Consider the following 14410-nt stretch of genomic DNA (forward strand, 5'->3'; position numbering starts at 1 on the left):
TTTCTCCTCCCCTACTCACAGACCATCATCAGCCTTGCCCCCATGGAAAACCCTGCCTTCTGTTCCACTTTGAGCTCCGGAAAACATGCTCAACTTTAGAAATGGAAAAGGTCTACGCAGCAGGCTTTTTCATAGAGGAGGCTATTTCCCTTTTCTGCTCTTTCAAGGTTGTGCGTCGTCCTTTACCTTTCCTTCTGAAAAATACGTGGGGGCAGATTGTGCTATCCTAAGCGCTACCTTTGATTTCCAGCTATCTTTTTGGTATGGTCTGTTTTCCCTTCCTGTCTGAAAATGGCGATAGCATTCACCAGCAACCCTCCATTTTTCTCATCGTCTTTCCTCTGTTCTCCCCGCAGTGGGAGAACCACAACAAGAGCCTACAGCTAGAGGCACAGACATACCAGAGAATTCAGGAGAAGATCCAGGAGAGGGTGATGAACAACTTGGGGACCTGGATTGACTGGCAGTACCTTCAGAATGCTGCCAAGCTCTTAGCTAAGGTGGGCATTGTTGCACCATTCTGCCCACCTGTGCTCAGATGACTTGACATGAGGTTTTGCATCATTCCGTGGTCGGCAGCACAAAAATGGAATTCACTGACTACATTTGCCCAAGTTTTATTTTTAATCTGCCCACCAAATTTTCACGAGCCCTTCCCGTAGTTACCGGTGATGCATCTGATTAGCATTAGTGATTTGACAAGCATATTTTCACTTTCTAAAAATATTGTATTTGCCCCCAACTCCATTTATTTCAGGTCTTGGGACCAAAGCGAACTAATTCCCCAAACTCCGTTAAAATCGGAAACTAGGGCCTGGCACATAGAAAGCATTTTTGTTTCCCCTCCCAAATACCATTTGGAAAAAAAACCCAAACACCCACAAACAAAACAAAACAAAAGCCAGCTGCCTGGACCCCAAATGGATTAGAATTTGGTTTTAGACTTTGTTTTCTTTTTTCAGTGTCGATACACCCTCCAATATACATATCCATATGCATACTACATGGAATCTGGACCTAGAAAGAAGCTGGTAAGATGATTCTAGTCCCTTAATTTCAGATACCCACAAACAGAATAAACTGCTCAGGTAGGGAATGTGTGTTGTTCTATTGCTGTACTCTCCCATGCGCTTGATACAGTGCTCTGTACACAGTAAGCGCTCAATAAATGAGATTGATTAATTTGCATTGTTACTCAGTACTCTATTACTTAATAATAATGTTAATAATGTTGGTATTTGTTAAGCGCTTACTATGTGCAGAGCACTGTTCTAAGCGCTGGGGTAGACACAGGGGAATCAGGTTGTCCCATGTGGGACACAGTCTTAATCCCCATTTTACAGATGAGGTAACTGAGGCACAGAGAAGTTAAGTGACTTGCCCACAATCACACAGCTGACAAGTGGCAGAGCTGGGATTTGAACTCATGACCTCTGACTCCAAAGCCCGTGCTCTTTCCACTGAGCCACGCTACTTTTCTTGTCAGTATCTTTCTACTTGAGCGGGTGGAAGGCCAAAAGGCAAATTGTGTGTGTTTGGCTAATTTTTCTTTCTAACATTTCAGCCTCCAAAATAAGTCTCTGGCACTGATGGAGTCCCAGAATTTTCTAGGATTCATTTAAGAGTGTTAAAGGCGGAATAAAACTAGGGCCCTCTGCTTTGGATTTTAATGGGTTTTTTTCTTTTCCCAAGGCTAAAAAAAATATAGGGTTTGTGTTTTTTTGTTTACTTTTGTGGGTGTTGTGTGTTTTCCCACTAAGGATAAAAATCAGAGATTATGGGGTGACTATCCCTTTTCTAAAGCACAGAAATTTTTTGTAGAGTAACCAGCATGTTCCTTTGCCCATGCAGTCTCCATGGCAGGGACAGCAGGAGAGAGCCAAGTTTCCTTCCTGCCTCCTTTGGTGAGAGTCTTTGGATATAACATGGCCTTACCCACTAGGACGTAGACTGTGGGTGCTGCAGGGAAGGGAGACTGCTGGAGGTGCCTAGATTGGTGGCTTTGACTTTCCCACTGCAGCTTCTAGATTGGTGAGGCCACCTGGGAAACAGCAGATAAGGTTTAGGGAGACCATACTGATGTAAAGGAAGCGGGGAGAGAGAGAGAGACACAGACCCTCCCTTGCTACCCAAGAAAATGGCCTGGGCAGAGATGAGAGCAGGGGCCTTGCTTCTCAATATCCTGTGTTTTTTTCACCAATTTCTTTTCCCCCCGCTTCTATTTGGGTTGTAGATGACCCCAATAAATTGGGGAAAAATAGAAAATTCTAATCTTGTGAATGACCTTTTTCCTCCCTGCACTGCCTGACATCTTTATATTGTTTGTCAGTATCCTGGACTTCCAGGTAGGGTTGTATAGCCTGCATGGGCAGTTTTTTTGTTTTTGCCTGCCATGCTTTTCTGGAATTCTTTCCTGTGCAGGAGCTGAGTTTTCTCTGCCCCGTCGTCTAGTGTAGTATGGCAGGAAACTGAAGAGAACAAGTGCGTCTCTTGCCCAGGCGTATTCCCTTTTTATAAAGATATGAAGAAGTGGTGGAGTGGAGTGAAGGTAGCACCAGGTACCATGGTTCAGCGTGTATTCTTCTCCCTGCCACCATTCTTCTATCCATTCCTTTCTGCCTCCGAGGATTAAATTGGGTGCTACTGAACAGGAGAGTGGGGAACCAGACCTTTGGGAAAATTGCATTTGGCCAGATGCTTACTTTTGGCCTCTGGTATGTGAAAGTCCCATTTCACACAGTGGAGTTCGAATGATGGCAGTCTCGTGTTTTCTGGATTCTTATCTGAATTTTCCTGTCACTGAACAGTGACAAATTCCACATAAATGTAACTGGACGTTGTTGGTAGAAATTGAGAACTTGACTATCCCCAGTGTACCAAGTCCTTGGGACCCTGAGGTGTATTCTAGCTTTCTTTTTGTCTAATTCCATCTGCTGTAAGTGTCCTAGCTTGAATCAACTCGTAGTACCGGGGTGGCCAAACTACAGCTCTTCACTGGCCGTGTTGCTTGCACCAATATGTTTTATTTGTCATTGTGCCAGCACTCCAACCTTTGGCGGTGGTACCCTGTCTCAGCGCTTGGCTGTCTTGCCAACGTTGTCACCTACCACCAACCTTGTCACCTACCACCAACCCCTCTGGAACTCTTACGGTCTGCCACTTTCTGCCCAGTTTAAAGGGATTTTTTTTTTTTAATGTGGCTCTGCGCTCTTTGGTTCCTGGGGTTTGACTACCCCAGTCTTAATAATAGATGGCTTTCTTCTGTTCAGCTTTGCTTTTTCTTTCCTTTTTTTTTCTGTTGCGGGGGTATCACTACAGTTTGAATACCAGCAGGCTCAACTAGAGGCAGAAATTGAAAATCTCTCATGGAAAGTGGAGCGAGCAGACAGCTATGACAGAGGGGTGAGTATAACCGACTCCAAATAATTTACCCTCCTTTGGGTAGATTGACTTGCCATGCACCTCCACGCGTGCACACACACACAAAAAAACTGACCCAAGAAGGAGTCAGTGGAGCACAGTTCCTGTACTTTGTTCAGCAGGCTCTGCCTCCTATAAGGGAACATTGCAAAGAGAAAAAGGAGAGCCTCCTTTGGATGACAGAAAGGCAGTATGCATTGACTTTGGAGTCTTTGCTCAGCTCTCTCCCCCTCACCCTTAAGAAAATAACAATGATTGCGGTGCTTGTTACAGGCTTACTTTGTGCCAAGCACTGTATTAAGCGCTTTACCTTTACAATATCGCCAAGATCCGCCCTTTCCTCTCCACCCAAACGGCTACCTTAGTGCTACGGGCTCTTGTTATATCCCGGCTAGACTACTGTGTCAGCCTTCTCTCTGATCTCCCTTCCTCCTCTCTCGCCCCGCTCCAGTCTATTCTTCACTCCGCTGCCCAGCTCATCTTCCTGCAGAAACGATCTGGGCATGCCACTCCCCTTCTTAAACACCTCCAGTGGTTGCCTATCAACCTCTGCTCCAAACAAAAACTCCTCACTCTAGGCTTCAAGGCTCTCCATCACCTTGCCCCTTCCTACCTCTCCTCCCTTCTCTCTTTCTACTGCCCACCCCCCCACACGCTCCGCTCCTCTGCCGCCCACCTCCTCACCGTCCCTCAGTCTCGCCTATCCCGCCGTCAACCCCTGGGCCACGTCCTCCCGCGGTCCCGGAACGCCCTCCCTCCTCACCTCTGCCAATCTAATTCTCTTCCCCTCTTCAAATCCCTACTTAAAACTCACCTCCTCCAAGAGACCTTCCCAGATTGAGCTGCCCCCTTTTTTCCCTCTGCTCCCTCTACCCCCTCTTCACCTCTCTGCAGCTAAACCCTCTTTTCCCCCCCTTCCCTCTCCTCCTCTCACATCCCACCCCCTCAGCACTGTACTCGTCCGCTCGACTGTATATATCTTTACCACCCTATTTATTTTGTTTATTTTGTTTAATGAGATGTACATCACCCTGATTCTATTTAGTTGCCATTGTTTTTACGAGATGTTCTTCCCCTTGACTCTTATTTATTGCCATTATTCTTGTCTGCCTGTCTCCCCCGATTAGACTGTAAGCCCGTCAAACGGCAGGGACTGTCTCTATCTGTTGCCGACTTGTTCATTCCAAGCGCTTAGTACAGTGCTCTGCACATAGTAAGCGCTCAATAAATGCTATTGAATGAATGAAAAGCGCTGGGGAAGATAGAAGAAAAGGTTAGACACAGTCCTTATCCCACAGGGAGCTCACAGTCTGAGATGAGGAGGGAGTGGGTGCTTTCATAACACTATCCTGTTCCTCTGCCCCCTAGCCCTGAAAACCATCAGTCTCCTCCTGTGCCAAGAGAGAGCTCTAGTTGGTTAAAATAAAGCACTGCTCTTTTATTTTCCATTACAGGACTTAGAGAATCAGATGCACATAGCTGAACAGCGAAGAAGAACTCTGCTGAAGGACTTCCATGACACATAAATAGGAATGATGAGGGGCACAGGGGTGAGGGAGCAAGTCCTGAATGAACAAGGTGGCAGAAGCATTGCATGGAACAGGCACTGCCTCTGAAGAACACAGATTGCAGACAACACCCCTACCCTCCCCCCCCCCAACCCTCCAGCCCCAGGCACCCACTCACATACACACACTCAGACTCTCGCGCGTGAAATCCCTCGCAGTCTCTCGCGATCTCTCTCGCACTCTTTCACTCTGTCGCTCACTCGCGCGCCCGCACTCACATGCACATTTTAGTTTCTGTTTTCTTCTCTCATCTTCCAGCAGTTTTGTTTCTGCCAGGGTAGAGACCATATTGAATCGGCATCTTTATGGGACTCTCTATTCCCCCCTGGAAGATTGTTAGGCGAGAAAGAAAATTTTATTCTAAATGGCTGTTAATAGTATTAGATTATTACAACTTAAGTGATTTTCAAAGGTTCTACAGTTATTCAGAAAGACCCTAGAATAACCCAGTACCCTCTTTACCAATGAATTGGCACTGGAAAGTTGTCCTCTAGGTACTCTGCTTTTAGAAACTGGTATTTGCTTCCCACCCACTGATCCCCAAACTGCTTCTGCAATGAACTTTCTAAAGTGCTACATTGAGCTTCCCAATGTAGCCTCCCTTCTCCTACTGTAATGTGCTTCGTTCAGCTCTGATTGCATGAGGAGAGCAATTGGGATCTTCAGGGGCTTCCGCAAGGAAAGAGCCTAGCACAGATATCAGCTGGATGTGGGCCCTGCTCTATGGAGCAGTTCTGGAGCAGAAGTAAATGCTTCGATGCCCTGCCAAATGCTAGCCTTTACCTGGTGCTGCAGGATCCAAAATATAAGATTGGGGACGATTGGGATGGACTGGAGGCGGAGTTATTCCCCAGAGTCCAGAGAAATGGCGTCTCATGGTCAAAATTTCAGATTAATTTTTTTTTTCATTTGCGCATTATTTTTCTTTTAGACTTTATCATCAGAGGTTCCTATTTCCACCTGGAGCACAGTAAGAGCTATTCTCTAAGTACCGGCACTTACAGACAGTCAAATCATGCCATGGCACCCATCAGTCAATTAGTGGTATTTATTGAGTGCTTACATGATGGTGGTGTTTAATTAGTGCATCCAGCGACTTGGGAAAAGGGACGGGTGGGCACCTCTCAACCTGAAGAAACAATCAGGTTTCTTGCCACACGGCTTCCCTGCCGATTTCCCCGGCACATTGCTTTAGGGGACGTGTGAGACTGCGTTGCTTTCTCTTGGCCTTGTGGGCGGATTGACTAGAATTTGGGTTACAAGGTCTTCGTAGTGTACAGTAGCACAACCGATTTCTTCTTGATTTTTTTTTTTAATTTTTTTTTTTTTTTGCCCTAAGGAAAAATTTGGCCCAACTTGAAGTCTAGGAGAAGAGTTTGGCATTTTGTGAATCTTGCGCCGAGCAGGGTGGAAAAGTTGTTACCCGCCTTGTGTTAGGCTTTCGGCTTCCGACGGCAGTTCATTCCTCTAACTACATCTGTGCTAGTTGGCGGGGGATCGAGTCCTTTTGGCTTTGTGCTCGGGCTGGGGACACAGTGTACATCTTTAAGAAGCGGCACCTCGGCTAGCGGCAAGCCTTTACTAAAAGATTTGCCCTCGCTCCTTGGGCTTCCAGACTGTGGTGTGTGTGAGATCAATTTCCTAACTAGAATGCTGTTTGTGTGAGCAGCATAAATATGCAATATAGAATAGCAGGTTAAGAGAAGACTGTTAGTGTACTTAGGGGAACAGCATGTTTGCTGAACTGGAATTCATGCATGTTTACTGTTGCAGTTAAGAATAGATAGGTTAAAATCGTTTTTTTAAGGAACTTAAGGTGTTAAGTTGTTGTGGTTTTCTTGTGAGAATAGCAGGTGTTTAATGAGTTCCTTGTACTATTTGAAGGTCAGGTCAAATAGAGATGCAGCCTTCCTAGCTGTCCACGTTAAACAGTTCTAGCAGTTGAGATTTAGTTGTTTAGGAAATCGATTCGGTTTGGGGTTTTTTTGTATTTTTTGGGTTTTTTTTTTGTTTTGTTTTTTGTTTTTGTTTTAATCCTCTGTATTGGGGAGGACAGACGCACTGAACCTGAAAGCTGCATGAGGTCTTCCAAAGTTTCATAGAATGTATGAAACAAGCAACTGAGCAAGGGGATATTGGAGCCATCAGAAGTGGCAATTTGCACTGTACCCCTCCTCTGTGGGTTCCTCCCTCCCAAAGGACATGGTCTTTTTATTGCAGAGCTGAGTTGGCTGTTGAGAGGTGGAGGATCACTTCTGGTGTTGGAGAAAGAAATGCGGTAGTCGTGACCTGGGCCTGGAAACGATTCCAGGTGGTTATTCCCTGTTTAACAGTGCCCATGCCATACATATAACTCGGCCTTTTGGGAAATCCATTCAAAAGCTGACTTCCTGCAATTGCCTTTTTTTGCGTGCCAAAACTAGAAATGCTCCATGACCCTGCTTATAGGAGTCACTAAAGACTCAGAGTAGGACCCCTTTTATTCTCTCCAGCCCCCTCCCCCCCACCACACGCATACACACACACACACACACACACACACACACACACTCTTTGCTTCTTTTGGCAATGTGGTGCTGGGCTTAAGGTTGTGTTCTCTGAACTGTAGCCTGGGAACCATTGAGGCCTGGCAAAGATTTCCACCCTCCCTGGCTGTTGGGTGCCTCTGCACTCCTTATTAAGGGCTTCTGAGACATAGTGAGCAAGAAGAAACCAAGAAGAGAAAAACTGAGAACCCAGGAGAAATTTGATGCTGAGCAGGACATTTGTGCTTGTCACTTGGAGCTGTGATGTCAGTTGCCTCTAGTGCTGCTGGTTGGCATATTGGAGGGCAAGAAGGGTCACCTGAGCAACTGTGACTTATTTTCAGGTGGCTACTCTAGGAAGCCCCTGTCATTGCCTTCCCCCCGCCACCCCGGATTTTGTGCTTCTGTTCCATTTGGTTTCTCTTCTCAGTATCATTTCCTTAACATCTCCATGAGTCTCTTTCTTAGGAGTCTCTCTTTCCTGTTTCAACCTTGTTCTTCTCCCATTTTACCAAGAAATGGAAGGCTATACAAATTGTGTGGCTGCAACGGAAGAACACCCCCGGCCCCGCCACCTGAAATTTAAAGCCTTTAGTATGCCAGTCCAAAATATTGGAAAGTTTCCTGTGACGGAACCTTAGTGATCAGCAGTCTGAGTGAACAGGAGCTGGGTTGGGCCAAGACGGATCTTTTATGTCTTCCCCTGCCAATCCAAAATATGGGAGAACTTCTTGAGTTGGAACCCGAGTCATCAGCAATCTGAGTGAACAGGAATTAGGTTGGGCTAAGACAGACCTTACGTCTTCCCCTGAGAGCTATTTGGTAGCTATCCTCAGGACTTAAAGGTTTGGAAACTGACCGTTCTGGTCATTCTCCTCAGGTAGCTGCTGGGGAGCAAGCCCCGGGACTTAAAGGATGGCAAAGTTTCCGTTCGGGTTTTTGCTTTGCCCGCTCTGGGCGGTGTGGTGGTTGCGGTGAGGAGGGGTAGCATGAATTTTGGAGTCTGGGGTATCTAATATTTTTTTTTAACTTTTTAAACACCCAGCTAAGCATTTTGATGAACCTGGTTGCAACAGAGGGCAAGCCATGGTCCGATCGGTGAATTGATTTAGCTTTTTGGCTGACACCAGCCCAGTGAGACACCACCCCCCGACTGCCACCCCCCATCCCGGCATGTTTCCCTAAGGGGAAAAGGAGTGTCAAGATTTGGACAAGGGCTTCTGGGAGATGCAGTTTACAGCTCCCGCGTGAAACTACATCTCCCCAAAGAGCACTGCAGTCAGGAGAGCACTGCAGTCAGGACGACAGCGTGGTCTGGGTGCGGTGGACAGTTCAGTATGGTAGCAATTGGAAGCAGTGGGTGGGGGCCACAGAATTTGCCACCTCCTAAAATCCGCCACCCTGGGCCACGACCTTGTTGGTATAATGGAAAAACCTGCCCTGAGTGTGGTCATTGACAGGAGACCAGCCACCCTTCTCTGTCTCAGCCCCCGTTGCCTCACCTTAGCAATATATTGCAGTTTGAGGGTAGCGTTGGCAGTCGTGGGGAAAGGGGAGGGTGGGGGGGGAGAGAGGGAAAAAAGAAAGTAAGGCTATACGGAGAAAACCTAGAAGCGCCGCCACCGTAATAAGCTATCTGTAAATAACAAGAGAAATTCCATTCAGACCAGGAAGGGGTGCTGCCCCTGTTTTCCTCACATTGAGGATTCCAGTGTTTGGAACCTTCTCCTTTTGAAAAGTCCTTGTAGCACCAGAAGGGCCTTGTAGGTCCCAGCTTTGCTTCTAGGGCTTTTGGTTGTAGCTTTGCTCACGTTTTCCACTGGCCGCCTAAGAATGTCACACATCCTCTATCCTGGTGAGAGCAGCACTGAGCAGTTTCTCTAAACCGCATGCCTGCTGCTCTGCATCCCCGCTGTTGCACTGACGGTGAACAGGAGCAGCAGAAGGTTTCTTCTATACCATAATCACTGCCTTGAACCCCTTAGACTCTGTAAGCAAGTACTCAAAAGAATGTATTGTTTATTTTCCATGAGGCTTGTTCTAGAGGTTCCTTCCTTCCCTCACCTCATTGGACTGTCACTCCAGGTTTTCCGGCAGTCAGGATGGTGGGAGAGCCAGGCAGAGTCCTGCTCTTGCCTTGCACAGGGTGGGAGAGGAGAGGGAGAACATTCTTGTGAAATTGCCCTTTCTCTTACTTCCCTTCCAACAGAAAGAAACTGGGGCAAGTTAACCTGTTCTTAAAATGTTTCCCAGAGTTGAAGTGGATTATTCTAAATAAATGAATTTCTAATTTTAAAAGGCTGTGTGTCGAGTCGTTCTTCAAGCCGCGCCTCTGTTGGAAGGGTTTGTCCATGGTATCCATTTGTGTAAGCTGCTTCCCAATCCGGAACGGGTTGGCACTGTTGGGTGCCGTGGCAGTAGGCAGCGCCCCGAGCCCATGTCGGAGTCTCTTATCGAAGCCGGCAGGCTTCGCCCGTCAGCTGCTGGCTCCGCTCCTCGCCTCACTTTCCTGCGTCCATCTGATGCCTTTGCGGTTGTCTTTGGTGGGAACGGTTTCCATTTAAGAGCTGGGGAAATGGGGCAAGTCCTATTCCTTGGGACAACCTCGCTGAGGCTTAATCTTCCCCTTGTAGCTGCTGTCACTAACAGAGTTTTTGTGACTCTCTTTACCCAAAAAAGGTGAGAAATGGCAACTTGGGTAAGGTTTTTTTGTGTGTGTGTATGTGTGTGGTTTTTTTGGCTTGGAAAACTTGGCTTTCTGTTGGCTCTCTGCAATCTTCCCCAGGAGGGTGAAGTAGGACGTGGCGGATGCCCCATGCGGAGTAGGGGCATTTGGATGCTAAGAGTTCTCCCAGGGGAATTAGAGAATTAGAGAAGCAGTGTGTCTTAGTGGAAAGAGCGCGGGCTTGGGAGTCAGAGGATGTGGGTTCTAATCCCGGCTCCGCCACTTGTCTGCTGTGTGACCTTGGACCAGTCACTTAACTTCTCTGTGCCTCAGTTACCACATCTGTAAAATGGGGATTAGGACTGTGAGCACCACCATGGAACAACCTGATTACCTTGTATCTACCCCAGCGCCTAGAACAGTGCTTGGCACATAGTAAAAGCTTAACAAATACCATAATTATTATTACTTATAACCAAATGTATTCATTTAAACTTGGGTTGTCACTAGTGTGGAGCGATTTGCCACATGGAGGTAGGATTTCAGATCCCACTGGAGGAATATCTACACTGATTCTGGAGGAATGGATGAAGTAGAACTGTGGATTTGAAACAGGCTGCATTCAAGTCATGGAAACAAACATGAAACACATCTTTCACTCCTACTTTAGCCATTTTGTTGGATGATCCTTTTGAAAAATGTAGTAGCTGGATGGAAATTATCCTGCTGACAAGCATGTGGCCGTGGTCATTCCTAGTGGGTGAACCCACTGTGCTGGGAGGCTGCAAAAAAGAAGCAAAGCGATTTTGATGAATGGGCCCCTCAGACTTGGACAAGATGTAGTTTGCCCTTGATATGTGAAAATTCCGAGACAGGACAGTGGTGCACCTAAATGGGGTGCAGATGGGGTTGAACAACAAGCCAGTGTCAGACCAATGGCCACCACAGCTGAAAATGTACAATATCATGTATCTAGGATGGGGTCTGTGGGATATTTTGGGAAAGTCGCATAAGGTTGTTGGGTTGGCTTTTTGTTGGGGGTTGGGTTTTGTTTTGTCATTGCTGTTGGCTCCCTTTTGTCAATTACATTAGAAGGGCCTCAGAATGGAAAAAAAAAATGAAACTCATTTTTGTGTTTTTCATTCTGAGGGAAGGAGTCATTTCCTTTCCTGTAAGGGTCTCATTTTAAAATGGTGTATTATGTTTAAGTGCTTTTATTTTCCAGGATGAGTGAAAAAGCTCTCCCAAGATATAAAAATACTCTATTTTAATTGGTTATTTTGTCATCTAAATGCCTTATGTTATCTGCTGACAAGTATAATGGGTTTCCCGTTTTTACACTCAAGAGCACAGCGGAGTTAAGAGATTTGCTCGGTCATAGACGATTTGATATTCAAGGCTGCAGTGTCCTCATCACCATATTACAGGTATAAAAACCTAATCCTTGTCCTCTGAAGGTTTACAAGGTGATCAGATGATACTTCGGTGACAGAATTAAGAATATATAGTTGTCCCTGGGGTTCGGAGTCACCACTGACAGTGAAATTGACACCTAGGTGCGATGAGAAGGTCAATACCGGTTCCCCAGTCCTAGCCGCGTTGAGCATACCAAGAAATTATCCCTTGTGGTAGCGTACTTAATATTGACAGCCTCTGGTGATGTCTCCTCTTTTGTTTCCTTGACTCTCTCTCCCTGCCAAGCTTTTGCTCCCAGAGGGCCATTCCCTTTTCGATGGCCTCCAGAGATCTGGTCTCACCAATTGATCCCCGGTTTTCAGCCGGGATGCAGCAATGCCGGTGGCTTGGTTCTACCGGATGCCTTAAACCTCTTCCCCTACCCCTCCTTACGTTCAGTTTCCTGGTTTCAGCTCTCGGTACAGCAGCTGTCTGGGTATCCTGCTGTGGCTCATCCTTCTCCATGTCCCATCCAACACAGCTGTGTTACCGTAAGCCTAGCACACTATCAAGAAGGGAATGGCTGTTTGAACAAAAGAGAAAACACCTCCAAGTTCTGCAAACATTAAGTTTACCAACACAACAGAGAGTCAGAATTAAGAATAAAACCAGAGAAGTCACACATTTCACAGCATTGCTCTCTTTATTTTCGTTTTTAAGAACCTTTAAGGAAATTAATGTTTCCAAGCATTCACTATCCAATAAACCTGATATCAGCCTGGGGATATCAGTGAGCAGTATTTATTCATAAGCCAATCTTCCCCTTTCCAACCTCCTCCAAAAGAGAGAGAATGAAACGGTGTGTTGCTGTTGGAATCCACTGCCTCTAGTCTAGTTTAAATGAACTGAATTTGTAAGTAGGTGCCCTTCAGCCTTTTCACACATCTCCCGTATGAGCAGCTGCAAAATATATAACTTTCTGGGTCTTGTCACTTATAAATATACATTTAGTACTTGGAAGCAGCTCCAAAAGAGCTCAAAATCACGCTGAAAACTTTCAAAGTTTCAAATAATTTAACATATTTGAATAACTGGGAATAACTTAAGTGCATACTCTGTGCCAAGCACTGTACTAAGTACTGGGGTAGATACAAGATAATTGGGTTGGACACAATCCTTGTCTCACTTGGGACTCAGTCTAAGTAGGAGGGAAAACAGTATCAAATCCCTCATCTACAGATGAGGAAACAGAGGCACAGAGAAATATTACCGAGAAGTTGTGACTTAAGCAAGTTCACAAGAGGCAAGTGGCGGAGCCAGGATTAGAACCTAAATCCTCTGACTCCCAGGTCTGTGGGCAACCTATATGTAGGATTTTAATATTTGTCTTGAAGCGAAACACCCAAATATTTTTGTGGTATTGGCTACTTTTGAAAGAAAGCCTTGTCCTTTTTTGTGGTACCTGAAAATTTGGATCGAAATACAAACTTTTGCATTTCTTAGTGTCCCCATAACACGGCTGGGTTTTTGTGTGTGTGTAAATTTGTGGGGTATGAAACTATCCCTAAGTGTCTTGTGCTACCCACTTGGGACTTTCTTTCAAAAGTATCCCTTACCTCCACTTGTGTTTGATCCCTGAATATATAGGTGCAGCTTCACTTCAGAATTAGAGATGGCAAACTATATGTGGGGCATCAGTCTTTATAAAAGCGAGGGCCAGAATTGCACCCTGTACTTGTTCTGGATGACACCAAAGCTACAACCCTACCCTACCCTAAAGGAAGAGCAGACCACATTTCTATCCTGTATTTGCCAAATGCTCTACAGCCCCTGAAGAGCAAGACACGTTATTTATTTAATTTTTACTCTGCCCAATCTCGATCCAGGGGGTGAAGGCAGTGTTTTACAGTCTGACAACTCTGAGGCAAGTGAAACTAAGGTTGGTGTGAACGTGCCCCACGCCTGGGATTTACCCACACCCAGTTCTACATCAACTCTTTGCGGCGGGGGAGGGGGGCAAAGAGGGGAAGCACTAGTTCTGCAGCTGAGATGGGAGCGGCACTTTTTCAATGGCATTTGTTAAGCGCTTACTATGTGTCAAACTGTTCTAAGCAATGGGGTAGATACAAGTTAGGTCAGACACAGACCCTGGCCCATACTGGCCTCACTGTCTGAGGGAGAACGGGTATTGAATCCCCATTTGACAGTTGAGGAAACTGAGGCCCAGAGCAATGAAGTGACTTGCCCAAGGTCACACAGCTGGCAAGTGCTGGAGGAGGGCTCAGAACCCAGGTCCTCTCCCTCCCAGGCCCGGGCTCTTTCAGAAGCAGCGTGGCCTAGGGGAATCTTAGCGGGAGCTGTAGCCGTTTCATTCGATCGTATTCATTGAGCGCTTACTCTGTGCAGAGCACTGTACTGAGCGCTTGGGCGAGTACAATACAACAATAAACACATTTCCTGCCTAGTAGAAGCTTACAGTTTAGAGGGGGGCCGGGGATGATTGTGGTATCTGTTAAGCCCTTACTATGTTGCCAGACGCTACTAAGCGCTGGGGTGGATAAAAGCAAGTGGGGTCGGACACAGTCCCTGTCCCAGGTGGGGCTCCCAGTCTCAATCTCCATTTTACAGATGAGGGAAGTGAGCCCCAGAGAAGTGAAGTGACTTGCCCAAGGTCACACAACAGACAAGTGGCGGAGCAGGAATTAGAAGCTACGACCTTCCGACTCCCAGGCCCGGGCAATAGCTATTTCCTTTTGTGCCTTGGCCCGGGCAGGTCCCTGGCTGCAGGGCGCTCCCGCGGCCTCTTCTCAAGAGAAGCAGTGTGGCTCAGTGGAAAG

General features: G+C 46.4%; 1 protein-coding gene across 4 annotated transcripts in view; it reads left to right on the forward strand.

Annotated features, from left to right (window-relative positions):
• The window catches only part of ARIH2 (ariadne RBR E3 ubiquitin protein ligase 2), a 72527-nt gene extending 62716 nt beyond the window's left edge, over nucleotides 1-9811 (forward strand). For all 4 annotated transcript variants that reach the window (XM_029051604.1, XM_029051606.1, XM_029051605.1 and 1 more), the window contains 4 exons: nucleotides 357-500; nucleotides 963-1031; nucleotides 3319-3402; nucleotides 4875-9811. In XM_029051604.1, the coding sequence (XP_028907437.1) occupies nucleotides 357-500; nucleotides 963-1031; nucleotides 3319-3402; nucleotides 4875-4946 (369 nt within the window). In that variant the 3' untranslated portion in view covers nucleotides 4947-9811. The remainder of the gene's footprint in view (nucleotides 1-356; nucleotides 501-962; nucleotides 1032-3318; nucleotides 3403-4874) is intronic.
• The last annotated feature ends 4599 nt before the right edge of the window (nucleotides 9812-14410 follow it).

This window comes from Ornithorhynchus anatinus, chromosome X1 (genome assembly GCF_004115215.2).
Source record: "Ornithorhynchus anatinus isolate Pmale09 chromosome X1, mOrnAna1.pri.v4, whole genome shotgun sequence".
NCBI lineage: Eukaryota > Metazoa > Chordata > Mammalia > Monotremata > Ornithorhynchidae > Ornithorhynchus > Ornithorhynchus anatinus.